This window comes from Lactuca sativa, chromosome 3, assembly GCF_002870075.4.
Source record: "Lactuca sativa cultivar Salinas chromosome 3, Lsat_Salinas_v11, whole genome shotgun sequence".
Lineage (NCBI taxonomy): Eukaryota > Viridiplantae > Streptophyta > Magnoliopsida > Asterales > Asteraceae > Lactuca > Lactuca sativa.
The window spans coordinates 83,795,956-83,818,478 of NC_056625.2; the positions used below are offsets into that span (position 1 = coordinate 83,795,956).

Genomic DNA, 22,523 nt, shown 5'->3' on the forward strand with positions numbered 1-22,523 from the left:
CAATTTCAAATGTGTACGAATAAGAAATCTTTTTCAAAATCCACATTTGATAAGTGTTATAAACCTTCTTAAGATATGTCACTCAAGTCACAATCTTGGAGTATAACTCAAAGAGTTGATTTTGGAACAAGTATGATTCACCTTTTTGATTTAACCATTCCAACAATTTCTGATCCCTCTTCTTAGCCAAACTATTGCACTAAGATGTCCTTAGAGGGTCAATTGTTATATGGTTTCATAATCACTAAGATGATCATAAAACGTGATAGAACTGTACTCTCCCTTCTATTTAGATTGGAAAAAACTTTTATTTTTCTAACTAATTGATTCTTCTTATTCGTTCTGTTATTCATTGAAACTCTTTCAATAACTCAGAATTACACTTAATCTTGTAAGTATAACCATATTTACTAAACTTTTAGTAAATCATAATAAACAGTCTTATCGCTCTTTATGGTCGACTTGAGCTGTAACGACCAAAAAAATTCAACAAATTTTAACTTTTCAAAAACAACTCATTTTAATAATCTTATTACAAAAAGGTTTTCAATATAATTATTATCAGAGTCTCCCCAGAATCACATCATAAAACATAATCACGAGGAGCGGTACGATCACGCCTTTGCCTTGCCACGGTCTCCTGAAGAACCTGAAAAACATTAAACCACAACTGTAAGCCCGAAAGCTTAGTTAGATACCCCCAAAATACCAACCACATATACCATACACGCATAACATGTCATGTCATATCCGATCACAGAACAGCCATGCACTTCCGGTCTACTGTGTGACTGGTCTACCGCTCCGGCCAACAGTCCACCTAGTCCACCCTCCGAGTCTAGCCATATACATCGAGTCTACAGTGTGATTAGTCTGCCCGCACCGGGCCTTCAATCCACCTGGTCCACTCTCTGAGTCTACAATATGACTGGTCTGCCCGCACCGGGCCTTCATTCGGCTTGGTCCACTCTCCGAGCCTCGGCATGTCTGGTCTGCCCTCTAGGGGCCTACAGCCTATCCGGACCGCTCGCTGGGCCTTCGGGATAACCGGTCCGCCCTAGGTATCTTGGCCTACAGCACAAAGCAGGACCCGCCTCAACCCAACCCAGTCCAACAACCATGTGCACATAAACATACAATCATATAACAATTCACAGTCAACAAGCCGATCTAACAGATCACACAACATATCATCATCCTAACCAGGATACCGACCTAACCGGTCACTAGCATAGCATCACCATACATAATAGGATACCGACCTTAACCACGTCTTTAACATATACCATCCTAGCTACCAGGATGCAAACATATCAAAGCAATAACATAACCACAAATACCCGGATCTCAATCCGATAAAGGGCCGGCCTTGGTGCCTTAGACCATGTTGATATAGTGAGGATAACTCACCTCGCTACTGCCGACTGAACAGATAAACCCAAGCTGCTCCGACCACTAATACGATCTGCAACACCGACCAATCACCAAAACTCTGAACTCAAAACAAAAGCCAATAATTACCAAAATGCCCCTGGAATCAACTGGTCAACCCTTGGACAAAGTCAAAGTCAAAGTCAACCTCCTGATTGACTTTACTCGCCGAGTCAACCCAATGACTCGTCGAGTCCCCCTGCTCAGAACTTCCCCAATCCGCGACTCAACTCGTCGAGTCACCCCGAGACTCGCCGAGTCCAACAACTCCGAGTTCTTCCTCACTCGACTCACCGAGTGATCCCTTGACTCACTGTTACACAGCTCACCCTGAAGAAGGATTAAGACCTCGCGACCAAACTCGCCGAGTCCAAGAACAGACTCGTCGAGTCTAAGGCTATCTTCAACCTACTCGCTGAGTTGTTCTTGCAACTCGCCGAGTTCCAGTCCATCTTCAAGCAACTCACTGAGTACAACTTTGTGACTCGCCGAGTGCCTATAGATCTCATCCCATACAGAAGCCTTCCAGGCCATGCAATTAATCCAAAACGTAGATCTACCCTCCTACAACCCATCCATCACGTAAAGTGGCAAACTTTACGTGAATCCAAGGAGATCTAGGCATTTTACACTCTAGCGCTAGGGTTTGGGACAAGATGGCTTCACCAAACACTCAAGAACAGGTACTTTAATGCACTCTAGACCTTCTCTATTTCAGATCTGAGGTAGCAACCTCAGATCTATCCTTCAAACTCAAGATACCACAACCTAAACCTCCCACACATCCCAAAAATGATGGATCTAGATGAATAGCAGCCCAAATATGAGATAATACCTCAAAAGGAAGCCCCAACAGCAAGGATATCCGAATCTAAGCAAATCCCCTAGCTCCAAGCCTCCTAACTCTCCAAGATCTTCCTCCAAATCTCTTTTCCAAGGATCAATTGCACTCAAATCCTTCACAATCGCGTTTCTAGGGTTTTCTGGACTTCAAGGGAAGGTAAGGAGGCTGGAGAGAGGGTATAATGTCCTTTATATAGGGCTTATCTTCCGAAATTAGGGTTTTCTCCACCCAGCACCAAGTCGCCGAGTCTAGTCGTCGACTCGCTGAGTTGGCCACTTAACACGCGACCAAAGTCGCGACCCTACTCGTCGATTCTACTCATGAACTCGCCGAGTTGCCCTTTCCTAATTACACTTTTAGCCCTTCAACATTACTCTTGATATTCCGGGATGTTACAATTCTCCCCCGCTTAAATTAGGCTTCGTCCTCGAAGCCTGCGGCAACTCAATTCCAGAATTACTCTCGCACTGCATCACCTGGTATTAACCAGACCAAGTTCCTCAAAGCACGACCATCGAAACGCAAAACCCAATTTTCCTTCCCGCGGTGTTCCGACCACCGCTTCAAGATGGCCACTGGCCTCGCCCTCTGACAACCACACTTACCAACTCATCAACTGAGTATCATTCCATGATACCTCACCCGCTCCAATTCACAACAATCATTCGACTCAACGAGCTAGAATCACCGGACACCCGATTTGAGTCCAACTCCATCCACTCCAGGTTGACAGAAGGACACATCCTTCAATCTCGGAGCAACTCCCATGAGTTCTCCTCTTGCAATCTCATGCACATGCTGAACTAACTCTAGCACCCTCGAGATGGGACAACCCGTCACACTGACGACACCTCCAAACATCCCCCCCCAGGATGACTCACCACTATATACACAATTCCTTGATCAGAATCAAGCTGGGAATCCATGAATCCATCCCTGCATCCCTTCTGAGCCTCTTGGCTCTACACCCGCGGAATCCCTTCTGCGACCTCAGCAGTCATCCAATCCGGATGTGATTCCACACCACTGCCGCAATCACGCTGCTCAAAGACCATAATTGGATCATTCCAACCATAACTCTGCACTACCGCTTTCACTTCCATGAATTTACACTTCCTCTCGGAACTACATTCCTCTCTCTTTCCTTACCAAGGTAATCCACTTGGCCGCCTTGTCACTGCGACAAATGCCATGGTGCTCGCCCAACGCTACACCACTCCCTTATAGCATAACTGCTATCGATGCAACACACATGCTATGAATCTGCTCGCAAGGACTCTCGAGTCCATGCACCATCTCCACTAATCAAGATCAATACCCGGGGCCAGACCTTCTAATGCTAACACATCGCGACATACTCAACCCATTTCCTCGAACCGGTCTAACAATACCTGCAGAGTCTTCAGCATGACTGGACCGCCTTACCAGGCCTTCAGCCAATATGGACCACTCTCAGAACCCTCAGCCAATCTAGACCGCCCTCCAGGGCCTTCAGTCTGGCTGGACCGCCCTCTGAGCCTTCGGCTTGACTGGTACGCCTACCGGCCTTCAGTCTATCCAGACCGCTCAACTAGCATTCATCATTCTGAGTTATCTCTCTGGGAAATCCCCCCATGCATACTGTTCTAGCCCTCTAGGGGTTCCGAAATCTATCTCCATCATACATACTCAATCCAGGCCTGATCCCAGGCTCTCCACAATCAAATACGCTTGGTCTGAATCCCGCCCCGCATGCCTACCACTTACTCATACCAGCCTACGCTCTTGGCTGACAGAAACACTGATGAATCCCAAACAGCTAACAACCTCTTATGCTCATCGATATTCCGGAGAATTTTCCTGTTCTCCCCCACTTATAGCACTGACTATCAGTTACCGGTCGTCATCACCGACCTCCCTCAACCACCTTACACCACACAAACACTTATACGCGAATTTATCCCCACTAGCGCAAGCAACCTTCACAAAATCACATAACAACACTGATCATCTCGAGCTCGAAAGAAACTCAATCTGCAGCTAACCACTCCTCAGAATGTAGATGCTACCCAACATTCAAACCAGACGCCAGATTTCCACTAATAACCCCCATGAATGATAACCAACGAAATTCCCAATACTAAACCCATAACCATACCAAACCCTCAAAGAACAACGAAAACCAAAATGAAAACCACACAACGAGACTAGCAGACAAATAATACTCCACAATAATCACAAGATAACAAGATATCAAGAAAGGAACATACCCGCAGCTGCATCCGCCATTGCTCTGACCTCCTCTGCTGTAAGCTGAAAAGCACGACCCTGAGCCCTTGGGGGCTCCGCTCCATCCTGACCTCCGCCAGTGATCCTCAAAGTGGCCGGTGCTGGAGCCTGCACCGGTCGTGCAACAAGCTGTGGACAGTTGACCCTCAAGTGCCCAACCTGATGACAATGATAACAAATCCTCAAATCCCGAACCGGCATTGATTGCCGACAATCCCTCGCATAGTGCCCCTTTTTTCCACACTTGCGGCATGCACCACCGGACCTACACACTCCGGTGTGACCCTTCCCACACTTCCCACAAGTGTGGCTGCTTTGATCTCCTACCCTAGAATGAACGGTCTTGGACCGTTTCGACGCCGGCTGCGACTACACCGGAGCCTGCCTCAGCTCTCGCAACAGCAACTCAATCTCTAACTCACGCCGCCTGGCGGCCTCCTGCAACTCCAACAAAGTCTCACACCTCTGCGTAGACACAAACTGTCTGATATCCCTCTTGAGCATACTCAGATATCGGGACATCTGAGCTTGCTCCGAAGCGAACTCAGGGTAAAACATCGCCCTCTCAGTGAACATCCTGGTGATCTCCGTCACTGACTCTGAATCCTGCTTCAGCTCAAGGAACTCCTGAGCCAATCTCTCCCTCTCAACCCGCGGAAGATAACGAGTGTTGAACATCTCTCTGAACTGATCCCATGAAACCGCAGCCCTCTGCGCATCCGAATACGACCCCGTGGTCAATCTCCACCAATCCTTCGCCCCAAGCCTCAACAGGTTCAGAGCACACCTCACCCTCTGATCAACAGAGCATGAATACGTGAAGAAACACCCCTCCACGTCCGACAACCATCTCATAGCAACAATCAGGTCCTGAACTCCATCAAAGGTAGGAGGCTTCGTATTATTGAAGTCCCGATACTGAAAACCTCGACCGGCTCCTCCCCCTGCCGCTGCTACAGCCGCTGTAGCTGCCGCGGCAGCCGTCTTAGTGAGATCCGCATAGCGCTCATCAAAATACTCAGCCATGGCGGTCTTGATCGACCCAAACAGTTTTGGCAGCTCGGCCCGGAACAACGCAGCAACCTCATCATGCAGGATCTCACGAATCCTAGCATCTAACTCGCCTATGCTCATTTGACCAATAACCTCGGGCGGTACTGACCCACTCTGACCGCCCTCTTCGGTTGCCGATCCTGACCCGGATCCGCTCCCAGCATACCTCGTGACCACCATACTGAAAAACACCACAAAATCTCAGGTACTTTCCACTAATCCAGGAACCAACCCCTGAACCAACCCTAGAGGTTGTGGCTTACTTGATACGCGTATGGGTCCTGTGCTTTCAGTAGTATGGTCCCATACTACCTTCCACACCTACCCATATTTATATCAATTATCACCACAACACCCTAGTGAAGAACAACATAACAAGAACTCAACCCTCACTCCTAGAGGAACACTGGAAATCTCTCACAGAAGAATCCCTAGGCTAGCAAGCATCATAAAACAGGCAAGATTATCATGAAATCCTGAAGATCCCTAGCCTAGTACTAGCATGTTGTTCTATCAAAGCTCAAAAAAAATATCATGTATGGTATTTTGGGGTTACATACTGGCTCCGGCTAATCGTACCTCCGCGTCCTCCTTTTACTCATTTTGAAAACCCTTTTAAATTCTCCTTTTAAAAACTCTCCTTGATTTGAGACTGGATTCACACGAATGTTCCTCCAATTCACTCAAACCAAGGCTCTGATACCAACTTGTAACGACCATAAAAATTCAACAAATTTTAACTTTTCAAAAACAACCCATTTTCATAATGTTATAACAAAAAGGTTTTCAATATCATTATTATCAGAGTCTTCCCAGAATCACATCATAAAACATAATCATGAGGAGCGGTACGATCACGCCTTTGCCTTGCCACGGTCTCCTGAAGAACCTCAAAAACATTAAACCACAACTGTAAGCCCGAAAGCTCAGTGAGATACCCCCAAAATACCAACCACATATACCATACACGCATAACATGCCATATCATATCAGATCAAAGAACAACCATGCACTTCGGGTCTACTGTGTGACTGGTCCGCCGCTCCGGCCAACAGTCCACCTGGTCCACCCTCCGAGTCTAGCCATATACATCGAGTCTGCACTGTGATTGGTTCGCCCACACCAGGCCTTCAATCCACCTGGTCCACTCTCTGAGTCTACAATATGACTGGTTCGCCCGCACTGGCCCTTCAGTCGGCCTGGTCCACTCTCCGATCCTCGGCACGTCTAGTCCGCCCTCTAGGGGCCTACAGCCTATCCGAACCGCTCGTTGGGCCTTCGGGACAACCGGTCCACCCTGGGTATCTTGGTCTACAGCACAAAGCAGGACCCGCCTCAGCCCAACCCCAGTCCAACAACCATGTGCACATAAACATACAATCATATAACAATTCACAGTCAACAAGCCGATCTAACAGATCACATAACATATCATCATCCTAACCAGGATACTGACCTAACCGGTCACTAGCATAGCATCACCCCACATAATAGGATACCGACCTCAACCAGGTCTCTGACATATACCATCCTAGCTACCAGGATTCAAACATATCAAAGCAATAACATAACAACAAATACTTGGATCTCAATCCGATAAAGGGCAGGCCTTGGTGCCTTAGACCCTGTTGATATAGTGAGGATAACACACCTTGGAACTGCCGACTGAACAGATAAACCCAAGCTGCTCCGACCACTGATACGATCTCCAACACTGGCGAATCACCAAAACTCTGAACTCAAAACAAAAGCCAACAAATACCAAAATGCCCCTAGAATCAACTGGTCAACCCTTGGTCAAAGTCAAAGTCAAAGTCAACCTCCTGACTGACTCTACTCGCCGAGTCAACCCAATGACTCGTCGAGTTCCCATGCTCAGAACTTCCCCAATTTGCGACTCAACTCGCCGAGTCACCCTGAGACTCGTCGAGTCCAACAACTCTGAGTCCTTCCTCACTCGACTCACCGAGTCATCCCTTGACTCACTATTACACAGCTCACCCTGAAGAAGGATTAAGACCTCGCGACCAGACACGCTGAGTCCAAGAACATACTCGCCAAATCTAAGGCTATCTTCAACCTACTCGCCGAGTATTTCTTCCAACTCGCCGAGTTCCAGTCCATCTTCAAGCAACTCACTGAGTACAACTTTGTGACTCGCCGAGTGCCTATAGATTTCATCCCATATAGAAGCCTTCCAGGCCATGCAATTAATCCAAAACGTAGATCTACCCTCCTACAACCCATCCATCACGTAAAGTGGCAAACTTTACGTGAATCCAAGGAGATCTAGGCATTTTACACTCTAGGGCTAGGGTTTGGGACAAGATGGCTTCACCAAACACTCAAGAACAGGGACTTTAATGCACTCTAGACCTTCTCTATTTCAGATCTGAGGTAGCAACCTCAGATCTATCCTTCAAACTCAAGATACCACAAGCTAAACCTCCCACACATCCCAAAAATGATGAGTCTAGATGAATAGCAGCCCAAATACGAGATAATACCTCAAAAGGAAGCCCCAACAGCAAGGATATCCGAATCTAAGCAAATCCCCTTGCTCCAAGCCTCCTAACTCTCCAAGATCTTCCTCCAAATCTCTTCTCCAAGGCTCAATTGCACTCAAATCCTTCACAATCGCGTTTCTAGGGTTTTCTGGACTTCAAGGGAAGGTAAGGAGGCTGGAGAGAGGGTATAATGTCCTTTATGTAGGGCTTATCTTCCAAAATTAGGGTTTTCTCCACCCAACACCAACTCGCCGAGTCTAGCCGCCGACTCGCCGAGTTGGCCACTTAACACGCGACCAAAGTCGCGACCCTACTCGCCGAGTCTACTCGTGGACTTGCCGAGTTGCCCTTTCCCAATTACACTTTTAGCCCTTCAACTTTACTCTTGATATTCCGGTATGTTACATGAGCAGCGCACAACCAAGTGTACCCGATCTCCTAGTCCTTCACTTTAATCGCATTCTTATGTGAATAAGGAATTAGTCTTGATTTCCCAAATATGAAAGCTTTCATTCATCATACAATACCAGTTGCATGATTCCATGTTTCTGTCCAATTGAACCTTGGGTGATGAGAATCTTTCCTTATTTGGTAAATTTTAGACACTACCACAAACGAAAGAATCAAATCCATTCGTAATATTGCTAACAATAGAAATATACAAACACCATTTTTCACAAATGCCATTGCAAGGAAACATAAATAAGACAAAATCAAAATTTATTTTATTTATAAAGGTGCGGAAAAACGTTTCCTTACAATGAGATTACAAATGAAAACTATGTAAATATTCCTAGCAATCTATCCTAACTCCAAAGTAGCAGCTCAAAAATCCGATCTTCGAACCTTGCGATCGAAATCCATTTCTTGACGATCAGATTTAGCTCACTTCTTCCTTTAAGCTTCCTCTGTTTTCTTCGATCCTACAAAACACCAAAATGCAATCTTATCACCTCATGTATTAAGAATCCACAAATAGGAACTTAATAGAGTTAGATAGTGGATTTTACCTGAAGTAGAGTCATACATCTTGACTCTCCCATCTCTTAGATCTCTCAGGTAGTCAGGACAGCTTCGCAACGAATGCCCCTTCTTTTCGCAATAGAAATAAGTGGACTCTTTTTGAATAGCACAAGGAAAAATCTCAAACTTATCCTTTTATGGATTTCCAATGTCGCCATTTGCAATATCCATGGAAGTTTGGGAGGTTGATGTACCAGACAAATTTGCTTGACTAGTGCGCCAAATCATCGCAGATTCAGCAACAATAATCAAATAGGTGAGATCAATGAGGGTCACGTTGTGGTCCATCATATAGTATTCTCTAACGAACTCACTATATGAGTCAGGAAGCGACTGAAAAACCCAGTCAACAGCCAGCTCCGTAGAGACAACAACACCCAACATACCCAACCTGTCAATGTGTGACTTCATCTCCAAGATGTGTGCACACATAGACTTTCCATCATCGTGTTTACTTGCCAAAAGGGCTTGAGTAAGCTTGAACTTTTCAAGCCTTTGAACTTGTGGGTCAGGGAGCATAATTGTAGGAGGTGGAGGAAGTGAAGCATGATTTCCATTTCCATGATCCAATCGTAGAATATCATCTTTCATTTGGAAAGCTTCTTCTAAAGGATTCAGGAAGACAACCATGTTGTCAGAACTAGACATCTACAAAAGGGAGAAAATTCAAGTTAGTTGATTGAGTCCTTAATATTACACCCAAATGAATCATCAAGGCTAGGATCCAACACAATACTCTACAACTCAGAAGAGGGATGTCATAATCTAGTTGCAGAATATTCGAAGGTAGGTAAATGACGATTTACCAATTTCCACCATGAAAAACGAAAATGATCATCAAGTTTTAAATGAATTGAAACTCCTAGATCTTTTAAGATTCATTGAAGTTTTCAATGGCATGTTTAATCTCTATTATGCCCTTCAAGTTTGTGACTGGGATGCCGAGGATCACAAACAAGGTGTGAATAACTATGAAAATGTACTTGGTACGCTCAATGTTACTATCACCTAATCAATGTGCCGGTTAGCCACACACATTCCATTGATCTATGATAAACATCGAGTTATCCTTTGCCACCCTTGCCAGTCCCAAATTAGTGTGTCGGTTAACCACACACACTACACCAATGTCTTGGCAAGGTGCAAAGTGTAATTTCATGGGTTAGCACCAAATTCACATTTTTCCTAAAGTAACTAAGATTTGGGAACTTTACAAAAGCGTTTAGTTACTTTGCATTCATTATACTTATAATGGAAGGTTGCGTCCTATCCTACCCGTTCGGCTAACGACCCTCCACCGGTCAAGAGTGCGGTGGGTAAGAGTGGATACCCAATGGCGGTCATTTTATAGGCCGCTTTCTTAAACACCCCTAATAGACCATCTTCGCGAATGAAGCCTACTAACGGTAAGACTAACTCTTTACTCATACATATACAATATTAGACTTTTAATTTTATATATAGTATAAGGGTGTATTTTACACTTTTAAAATACTAGGTGGTCTAATTTAATAAATTATACTTTTAATTTAATTAAATGTAAACCATATCATTATGGATTTATCAACTCACTTTTAATTATACATTTAATTAAATTAATAAAACCATAAGGGTGTCATTTGAACTTTTCAAAGTATTAGGATTTTAGAATTTAAATAATTCAAAATTAAACTTTTTATCAACAAATTTAAATTGCAAAACTTGAGGGCAAGTTTTAAGACTTTTCAAAGCCTTCTAGATCAAATTACCAAATAATTTAATTAAAAAATTAATTAGTGATTATCTAAATTTGGCCTAATTCAATTTTCTTAGAAGATAATTCAAATCAAAACTACAAATAATTAATCTTTATCTTATAAAACAAATAATTATCTTAATTTTGACAATTATCTACTATTTGGATTAGGATAGTCAATACCATAATAAAAAAAAATCGGATTTTATCTGTTAAAAAACGTTTTGGTAATTATCCTAAGCCAAAATAGGTGGAAATCCTGAAAAAATTGGCATCTGACCCTTTGACTTATCGAGTTGACACTGAACTCGTCAAGTTCCTAGTGGACTCGGCGAGTCAATCCCCCAGAATGTAGTTTTTAATGGTTTTTAGCTTGAATGATCAACTATAGCATCAAATACATTAGATAAACAACCTAGGCTCTGATACCACGGATGGGTTTTGAGCATTACATCAATCTTATGGTGCACATACAAACCCTAAAGTTGTGGATCTAGTTTGTCTAGTTGTAAATTTAATAATCATCCAAAGCTCATATACCCTAGATCTAACATACTATAATCGATATTAACATATAAATAGGGTTTAGATCTTTCCTTGATTGTTATGTAGAAATAAAAATCATAAACCTTCTTAATATTGACTTTTGAAAGCCTAGTGCCTCAAGTGTTGCACCTCTAATGCAGTCACAAACACCACTTAACAACAAGATGAACATGAGAGAGAGGAGAGGCACCAAAACGGTCCAAGGGTTCTCTTCGAAAGGTCAGGGACATTTTTGGAGGCCTAAAGGCTTCCTTTTATAGTTAGGCTTTTAGGTTTATCAACTAGGAAACCCTAATTCCCTTTCTAAGGCCCTAAGCAACATATGGACTCCTTATTAGACAAGCCTTGGACGAAATCTTAATGGACTCCCCAAGAGATTTCCACCACCTTATACCAATAAAGTCCATGAGCCCAAACTATAAATAAAACTTATTTACATAATCAGTCTCCATACATTTAATCAGTCTCCTTTGATCACCAAATTAATTTTAATCAATACTAATTAAAATAATATGATTTCTCTTAATATATTATTCTCATAATATATTAATAAATCATAATTAATCCTCTTTCTTCATAATTCATCCTACAAGTTGCTATGGTGAAGGCAACCCAAAAGGACCATTCTCATAATCGGGTCAAGTACATACCAAAATAGTTATGGGCGTAGACACCTAATCCAATAGTTTTCTCACAGGTGATAAATTCTTTATGAGATTAGGAACAACCGATATATCACGAAGCTTAACATTACGAGGAAGATTTGAGTAGCTTGTATATGTAACACGTAACGATTGTCCATTACCAAATATCACATGAATATTATCTGGATAAGAAGAGACATTGTTTAGACCATTAGTAGATAGATCCATATGAGTAAAAGGACCCGAATCAACAAACTAATTAGGTGTGAAGGTACTCAGATAACATTGAGCTTAAAAGGCTTGAACTAAATTAACATTATGAGGGGTGGCATTAGAGGCAAATGAAGGAAGACTGGGACATTACTTAGCAAACTATCCTTCCTTTCGACAAAGTTGACAATGGGGAGGCCATCTATAATGAGCCTGACGACCCAACAGTTTGAGTTATATGACCGACCACGTCCTCGGGAATTTGACCCTGACCGAGTCTCTTCAGTAGAAAAGGAAACAAAAGGATTGAAGGGGTTGAACCATGCAAATATTTTTAAAATAATTGATCACTTTTGGCTTGTAAGATAAGATTGTGAAACACTAGAACGTGTTTAGAAGCCCTTATGGTAGTGGAAAACATTTCAAAAGAAGCACCCAATTCACACAAGAACCACTAAATTTTGTCAATCTCCTCTACTAGTTGATCGAATGTTGAAAGTTTATCACATAAACCTTTAAAGGCACGACTGAATATTAAGATTGAAGTGCAAGCTATATTTGGGCAGTAGTAGATAAGCCAAGAACTTCGTATACAGCTTGTTCAGAGAGAGGGAGGCAAGAGGAGTAGAATCACCTCCATTTGATCAGCTTCATACCATGACTTGTAACCCGGATTAGCAAAATGTTTGTCCTAAAAAGTAATTTTCATCACAGGTCCTACCCATCAACGTGGTTCACTAACTTCTAATAAGATAGGAAGGGAAGCAATTGAATTATCGATAATAGGTAATTAAAGGAATTAAATTTTTTAATCATGTGGAAAATCGTAGACATGGGTAGGGTTCCATCAAAAGACTGAGAAAAAGACATGTTGAATTGATCGATTGAAGAAAAAGAAAAGAAAACAGGATACAGCCAGGGGTGAATCGTGAGAGAGAGAGAGAGAAGAATGGAATTTTCCTAATTAAATGGTTGAAACCATATACACATAAAAATTCTCATCACCAATTAGGTGAGATGAGGGCTATATATATATATATATATATATATATATATATATATATATATATATATATATATATATATATATATATATATATATATATATATATATATATATAACGGTCAGTTTTTCACACTAGGTACACCACAATAAAACTCATATATATTAACAACTTTATAAAACATTTTAGTGTACACTAATGATGGGTTTTGAGCATAACATACAATCCTATGTATGCATGCAACCCTAATAAGATCTAAGTCTTCTCTATTTGAACATACAATATGAACAAAATCATGAAAATCCTAGATCTATGATAAATAATCGAAATTCACATAAAAGAGTTATGATACATACCTTTAATAGTTATGTAGTAATAACAGTCCAATTTCCTTAAAGATCTTGAAACTTGAGAGCAAGTGTCGCAAGTGTAACAACTCTAATGAATCACAAACACACAAGTCATTGATGAAGTTGAGGATCCATTAGAATCTTTCAAGCTTGAAACTATGGAAGTTTCACATATTGACGTCATGGATGGGTTGCTTGAGGTAGAAACTAAAGATATTACAGAGAGTGATGCAAAAGGTTCAACTTGTCCAGAAACCATGTACACTTCAAGTATTAAAATTACAGAAGCCGCAAATGGGGATTTGGTAGAAGGGTTGCAAGATATATACATGGAAGTTTCAAAAAATTTAGATGAGGCAAGTCGGATTCAACTTGTTGATGTCCATCTTGAGGCAACAATGGAAGTTTTAACTACTGAACGCATGTATGTTATGGATCTGGATGTAGAAGATGAGTTACAACAAGTCATCAAAGGTAATAATGATGAAAGTTATGTTTCATATGTGATGCCTACAAAACCAGTTCTAGAAGAGAGGAAAAAGAACCATTTGTAATTCTTGACCAATGATCGAACACTTGATATGCGTCACTAGCCAATCTTTAATCAAATCCATGGATAACTATAAACTCATAAACCCAATGTGAAGTTCACTTAAAATAAAGAAGCATGAAATGAAGGAACAAAATCTTTAACCTTATTTACCCTTTGTATCTTCATTTCTTTCAAATCAGTGTCGTCGTCGGCGTTGACTACCCTCTGTATCTAGATTTCTTTTAACTAAATCCCCTCAATCGGTTTTTCCTGCTTTGAATTCGCTCTGATATCCTCGTCTCTTCTAATTTTTACGACCACACACACCCAAAGGTGATGGTGAAAGAAAAGTGGTGTCAATCGATTGGAGAGGTTGGGATCGATTGGAGAGGCCGTGAAACTTGGATGGGTGTCAATGGAAGCGAGAAAAGCGATTTAAAGTACGAGAAAGAAATCCATAGTTCGTTGGTTCGCTCTTAAAATAAGAGTTTGCTGCTTATCTTTATTATATATATATATATATGTATATATATATATATATATATATATATATATATATATATATATATATATATATATATATATATATATATATATATTATCCTCATGTCACCTAATTGGTGATGACAATTATTACATTTATAGTTCACGCTCGTCCGTTTAAGTTAGTAGAACAAACGAACGAACGTGAACGGATAAACGAACAAATTTTCTTGTTCATGTTCATTCATTTAACGAACGGTAATAAACAAACATAATTGAACATATATGAGTATAAACAAACATATAATATAGTAATGTAATCAAACATAATTAAACATATATGAATATAAAAGGAACTTCAATGAACGAGCATAAACGAACTTTCATGAAGATAATTGAACATACAAGATCATTGATCATGTTCCTTCATTTAACTAAATGAATGAGAATGTGTTTTCATATTCGTAGATTTATTAAATAAACAAACATAAAAAACTACATGCCGAATGGTTCACGAACTGTTCGTTGAACGTTCGATGAATTTACATCCCTAAGTAGTACCTTAACAAGAAGTAATTTAAATACAGATATAATATATAATTGTATTAACAATCATCAATAGTATCTTAACAAGAAGGCATTTAATTGCATACGTATCATCAGGGTGCATCATAGGAAACTAGAAAAAAAAAATAAAGAATATTGAAAGTGAACTATATCAGGCCTTCATCAAGAAATTTGAAACTTGGTGCATTGTTGGCCTTTCTTGTGGATTGGAGTTCAAACATGCCCTTGAGAGACTCAGAACAATCTTAACTTGTTTCTCTGATTGGGATGACGGAGGCGGTATCCGACTATCTCCCACATTTGCGTGCACAAGATGATCATCAGATAGTGTTGGTAAATATGCGATTAGTTCTCCAGGATGCTTTCCCATGACCAATTCTAGTGCAACAACTCCAAAGCTATATACATCACATTTCTCGGTTATCACCATTGTATAAGCAAGCTCTGCATCCAAACAAAAATAAGAAAAAAAAAACAAAAAAGCTATATCAACTGCACACGCTTCTAACATAGATAAACTTGTATGTACATTATGAAACATAAGAAGATTTAGAAATAGAATCACAAGATTACGTTACCTGGCGAGATATAACCATATGTGCCAGCAATTGCGGTCCAGTTGGATGAGTCTAGCTTTAAAAGCTTCGACGTGCCAAAATCAGAAATATGAGCCCCATAATCGGAATCAAGAAGAATGTTGGCAATGGAAATGTCTCTATGAATTATAGGAGGTGAGCAATCGTGATGCATATAAGCCAAACCATTAGCTATGGTCTTCACAATATTGACCCTTTTCAACCAATCTAGATCTTTTGCTAAGTCATTGCTTCTTAAGATTGATCCAAGGCTTCCCTTTTCAAGGTATTCATAAATCAAAAATGAGTGGCGGGCATGGGAGCAATATCCATAGAGTTTCACTATGTTTCGATGCCTTATATTCGTTAATGCTCGTACCTCATTAAGAAATCCATTATGGTCACCATTCCCAGATGATGAATGAAGTTTCTTGACAGCTACCACATTGTTAGGTTGTAACTCGGCTTTGTACACAGCCCCGTAACCTCCGGTCCCAATACAATATGCTTCATCGAAATCATTTGTCGCCTTCAAGATATCATCATACACTACTCCCCCATCAAAATTTGTTATGGAGAAATGATCACCGCCCTCTTCGTCAAATGGGTTCTGTGGAGAATGTATCATTTGTTTTCTATAAACAATGAGGCCACACACATATAAACCAAGTAAAATTACCCCAATAAGAGGGAGCATAATTACAAGAATGAGTTGATGATGTAAGGGATCATTTCTCTTGTTCAAGATTGGACTTGCACAAAACTTTAGTCCTGTAAAATTTCCACACAAACCTAGATTGCCTTGTAAGGATGCATTTACAAAGTTAGAGCAAAACGGAACTGGACCTGTGAGCTCATTGTTAGACAGGTCGATGTCAATCCCACTAGGCAAACTAGTAAAAGCGTTTGGATTAGAACCAGATAGTCTATTCTGAGAAAGGTTCAATTTTTGCAGGTTTTTCAAACTTTAAACTTCTGATGGTATCTCTTCTGTAAGCAAATTCTGAGACAAATCAAGTTCTGTAAGTTGACCTAATTTACCAATCTCAGATGGAATTTTCTCACTAAGCTGGTTATTACTAAGATTCAAGTAGTGGATGTGTGCCCAATGACCAATACTTTTTGGTATAGACCCATTCAATCTATTTCCAGACAAATCAAGTTTTTCAAGGAATTCATAGAATTGAAGCTCCAGAGGTATGATACCTGAAAGTTGGTTATCAGATAAGTACAAATACAACATACTTTTCATCTTCCCAAACTCCTTTGGGATCTCACCAACCAAATGATTCGAAGACAGATAAAGCCTCTGAAGTTGAGTCGAATTTCCAAACTCCGGAGGAATAAAACCACTAATTTGATTGTTTTTCATCCTAAGATCACTAAGAGATTTCAAATTCACAATTTGGATAGGAATGGGACCAGAAAGCTGATTGTAATGCATATAAAGGGCAACTAAAGAAGTCAAAGCACCTAATGATGAAGGAATAGAACCACTAAGTTGATTGTTGCTCACCCCAAGATGAGTGAGAGACTTCAAATTCCCAAGTTCAGTAGGAATGGGACCAGAAAATTTATTATCCTTGAGGATCAGGCGTTGTACATTGTCCAGGTTTCCTAGTGATGAAGGAATTGAACCATTAAGTTGATTGTTGCTCACCTCAAGTTCAGTGAGAGACTTTAAATTCCCAAGTTCAATAGGTATTGATCCAGATATATTGTTTGAGTATAGGTACAAGATGGTAAGCTGGTGCAGATTTCCTATTTCAGGTGGGATTATTCCAGAAAACTTATTCAATGATAAATCAAGATATACAAGTTTTGTTAGGAGTCTGATTTCTGGTGGGATGGGGCCAAAGAAGTTGTTAACACTGAGATCAAAATGTGTAAGATTTCGTAAGAAAGAGAATGCAAATTGGTGGAGTGTACCTTTAAATCCAGATGAACTGAGGTTCAACCTGTGAATGCTCCAATCAGCATTGCAAACTACTCCAAACCTAGAAGTGCATTGAACTGATGCACTGGAATTCATAGGGAGGGGAATCCATGAAGAGAGCAAGGAGTTTCTGGGGATTTGAAGGCTTGATTTCCATTCAAGTAAAGCATTGGTTTCCTCCAAAGATGCATAAGCAATATTTGGTATTCTGAGGAGTGTAATGATTAATATAGCTAGAGAGAAGAGTAACAAGTTTGAAGACAACATTATCTTGCTTTGGTGTGTCATGTTTTGAAAAATGATGGTTTGTGTCCCTTTAATTTATACTTGAACAACCATTTTCTGTTTTTTATTTCTCTATTTTCAACAAAAAAATCTTGGTCAATGTCATATTTATCATACAGCGTGTCTTTTATTCAGTGTCATATTTTCCACCAAGAAATGTATTACACTTTGAATTATAGTCCATATTACAATCCAGGAAGAAAAAAAAAAACGAATGTTCACATTGTGTCATAGGTCAGTGGGGATGGGATGGGAATGTCCTACAAAAGAATTTATAATTAATAAATGTAGTGCCACATCAAAATTCCTTGGTAAAAAATAAATTAGTTGTTCATATTTGACTGTTTTTACTACTGAAAATATTGAAAGGGTAGAACAAGTCAAGACAATGTCTGAAACGCCATCAGAGAAACACACAGCTGCTATCATGATTAATTCTTTTTTTACCATTTTTTTGCTAAAATAATTTTCTTGTTTCATGGTATTCAGTGTCTATTTTAGTACATACCATCGTTGATGATGCTGGATATTCTGTACATTTTACTGTCCTTATCTTCACATGATTGACCAAGTTTTTCCTGTAAATTTGTTTTGCACACCAACTATTCGACTGTTTCTTCAGTCAAGTCAACATTTTCTTTTTCTTGAGATCTAATCATTGCGCCAATTTCAGAGCAATCTGAAACAATTGCTCATTCTCGTATTCTTTGTCTTGTCGTAATCGTTGGAAGAAGTCTTGTAAGAATTGACATTGTTGCAAAGGAACAAATAAGGCTTTATATTTTGAGGGTTTTTTTTTTTTTTTTTTTTTTTTTAGCGTATCTTAAAAATATTGTTTGAAAAGTAGGGGCAGTTTTAATGATTTGTTTTAAAAGTAGCGGAACTTTTTAAATATGGTATTTTAAAAAGGAAAATGGTGGGATATATATATATATATATATATATATATATATATATATATATATATATATATATATATATATATATATATATATATATATATATATATATATATGGTTAGGTTATTTTGTTTTCACTATCTATTGTGTGCATTTATGACTGATTCTGGACCAATCATTTTAGTTATTTTAAGAAAGTAATTATTGTATATTACATGTTGATGACATAATAGGTATTAATTACATCTTCAGCATTTAATAGACATTAATTACTTTCTTAAAATAACTAAAATGATTGGTCTAGAATCAATTATACAGTCACACAATAGATAATGAAAACATTTGAACCTAAATCTATATATATATATATATATATATATATATATATATATATATATTAAAATCCCAATATTTTCATCGATTTGATAAAAACGTTTTAAACTTTATTTTTTAATAGTAAAGTCGAAATTACCGGCAATTTTTGAAACTTTTACTCTTTTTTCCGGTTAGCCAGTAATTACAACTTTTTTTGTCAAAAAAATAAAGTTTAGGACTTTTTTGTTAAATCGTAAATTCAGACTTTACTATCAAAAAAATAAAGTTTAGGATTTTTTTGTCAAATCGTTGAAAATATTGAGACTTTAGTGTATATATCATTTTTTTTGTTAGAAATTTAATGGTATGATAGTCTTTAAGCATAAGAGTTATTGAAACATTCTCTAGTCAGCTAGATCTTATTGAAATCATTAACGTTGGTTCTTGTTAAATCGTTTTTTTAATCACAACAAACCGACATTAAAAAAAATGAAGATAATCAAGAAAGAAAGAAAGAATCTGGGTTGTGTTAGCTTTTTGCAATCCCGAAATCGGAGAAATAAAAAAAACCGAAAAAAACAAAATTGCCCTTCTTTCCCTTCTCCACATTGACACCCTTTTGGCTAGGCATGTGTTGTTTGTGTTTGTATAATCTGTCTCTACATTCACACCCTTTTGACTAGGCATGTGTTGTTTGTGGTTGTGTTGGCTTTTTGCAGTCCAAAAAATGGAGAAAAAAGAAAGTTTTACAAGTCTTTTCAAACAAAAAAAATGATATATACACTAAAGTCTCAATATTTTCAACGATTTGATAAGAAAGTGCTAAACTTTATATTTTTGACAGTAAAATCCTAATTTGACGATTTGACAAGAAAGTTATAAACTTTCTTCTTTTGACAAAAAAAAAGTCCTAATTGCAGGCTAACCGGAAAAAATGATAAAAGTGTCAAAAACTGCCGTTAATTTGGACTTTACTGTAAAAAAAAAGTTTAGAACTTTATTGTCAAATCGATGAAAATATTGTGACTTTAGTGTATATATCCCTTTTAAAAACTACGAAATATGTAATTATTTTTTAATTTTAACGCTTAGAAATTATTTAAATATTTTTAGTTAAATTGTTTGTTTCTCTATTTTTTTTCTTATCCTTAACTAGTATATGAACTATAATAATATCTTATTATAAATATAAAGAATTAATATATCATATTATAAACCATATAATAATATTTTTATACCAATTTAAAATAATATCTTAATAAATCAAATTTGATTTATCATTTCAAAAGAAAGTTATATGATATGTCTCTAAAAACAAAAGCAAAAGTTATGTTTACTATATATCTCAACAACCAAAAAAATGATTATATGAATTGTCACATCGTATTGTAAAATCGTTCACCATTTTTTACATTATAATTTCAACTTATTAGATGTAGATTCATTTCATAATTTCTTTAAAAAATTTCATCATTATTTCCTCATTATAAGTTCATTCATCTTTCATTTGCCTCTCTCAATTTGGTGGCATATATAATATTTCCCGACTCATAAATGATTCAAGTTGACATGACGTATTATATTTGGGTGAGAATGACCAAAATTATTGTGGGAAAGTTATTGTTGGAATTAAAAAAACATCTCATGAATAAACAAGACTGCCTATAAATATTTGTTTTGTACATCCCCTTTGTAATTTTGATATACCACAACGAGAGTCACAAGTGACCAATTCCTCAAATCTATCATTTCTTTTTCCGAATGATGATATATTTCACAACGAGAGTCACAAGTGACCAATTCCTCAAATCTATCATTTCTTTTTCCGAATGATGATATATTTCAGGTAGATGATGACTTTAGGTTTGATGAACCCAACTCATGTGATAGTGACGATAGTATAAGTGAATCACAAAGAAATGTTGAGGATGATTCAGATGACGTGTGTGAAACTCTACTTGTGAACTTTATGAATGATATTGGAGTGCTAGGAGATGATGACATTGAAATTTCTCAAGATACCATTCATATAGATGTTTGGGAAGAATCACAAAACAAAACAATGTTCAGAATTTGTAACACCGTAAATTTTTAAACAAATTTTTCATTTTTAAATCACATAATTCTCATAACACATTTCACAAAAATCTCATTTAGTTAATTTACAAATCGCAACTCCATGATTGTTTAATTAAAATCCAAGATACTCATAGCTCTTTAACTGGTGTGTACAATCAAGTCGACGTCTTCCCGCGTTCCTGAGAAAACTTGAAAAACATAACACATAACACGGTAAGCATGAAGCTTAGTGAGTTCCCCAAAATACCACATACAACGCATTAGCCACTCAAGGCTATATCAGATGGGTTTAGAGTAATACATCATTCCTATGGTGTACATGCAAACCCTAATAGCTTTGGATCTAGTTTGTCTAATGAATATGCAATTGAATCATCCAAAGCCATAACCCTAGATCTATCATAATATGAACTGAATTAAGGGTTTAGAAATTACCTTTGATTGTTATGTAGCAATAACAATCTATTCCTTGGCTTCAAAAATCTTAGTGCCTCAAGTGTTGCACCTCTAATGGAGTCACAAACACCATAAGCAATAAGGATGAAGAAGGAGGAGGAGGAGAACACCAAAAAACGACCAGAAACCCTCTTGAAAAGATTAGCCACGTTTTTGGGTCTCAAGGGTTCTTTAAATAGGTAGACAATTAGGGTTATCTAACAAGGAAACCCTAATTTGACTGCTTAAGCCCTAAGCAGCCCATGGACCCCTTCTGGAACATGCCTTGGACCAAAATCATATGGGCTTCCCATAGATTTTGTCCAACCTATATTCCAAGGTGATCCATAGCCCAATTGCAATTATCTTATAATTACAATTCCAGTCCCCTAAGTTTAATTATCTCTTTTAGCCACAAAATTAATTCTTAATTAATTCTTGACTAATATTAATTAAATAATATGATTTCTCCTTTAATATATTATTCTTATAATATATTATTAAATCATAATTATACCTTTCTCTCCGTAATTCATCCTACAAGTTGCTTTGGTGAAGGCAACCCAAAAGGACCATGCACCATCGGGTCAAGTACATACCAAAATAGTTATGGACTTAGACACTAATCCAACAATATCTATGTAAGACCCTCCGGTCGATGTATCTCAGTGGGACCCTCCAGTCCCGAAGCTCGTTGGACCCTCTGGTCCGGTCTTAGTGAGGACCCTCCGGTCTAGTCTTAGTATCTCATAATATAGCATATATATCATACAGAAAAATACATAACTCAAGTAAGCATATA

General features: G+C 38.5%; 2 protein-coding genes across 2 annotated transcripts; both read right to left on the reverse strand.

The window, feature by feature from the left end:
* Positions 1-15,125: 15,125 nt before the first annotated feature.
* Positions 15,126-17,069, reverse strand: LOC111920284 (MDIS1-interacting receptor like kinase 2-like). Its single transcript, XM_042900606.1, has 4 exons — positions 15,776-17,069; positions 15,421-15,641; positions 15,241-15,309; positions 15,126-15,191 (listed from the first exon to the last, which is right to left on the reverse strand). The coding sequence occupies exons 1-4, from the start codon at positions 16,467-16,469 to the stop codon at positions 15,126-15,128; spliced, it is 1,050 nt and encodes a 349-aa protein (XP_042756540.1). The 5' UTR covers positions 16,470-17,069.
* Positions 16,740-17,975, reverse strand: LOC111920307 (probable leucine-rich repeat receptor-like protein kinase At1g35710). Its single transcript, XM_023915885.1, has one exon. The coding sequence runs from the start codon at positions 17,973-17,975 to the stop codon at positions 16,740-16,742; it is 1,236 nt and encodes a 411-aa protein (XP_023771653.1).
* Between the last annotated feature and the right edge of the window lie 4,548 nt (positions 17,976-22,523).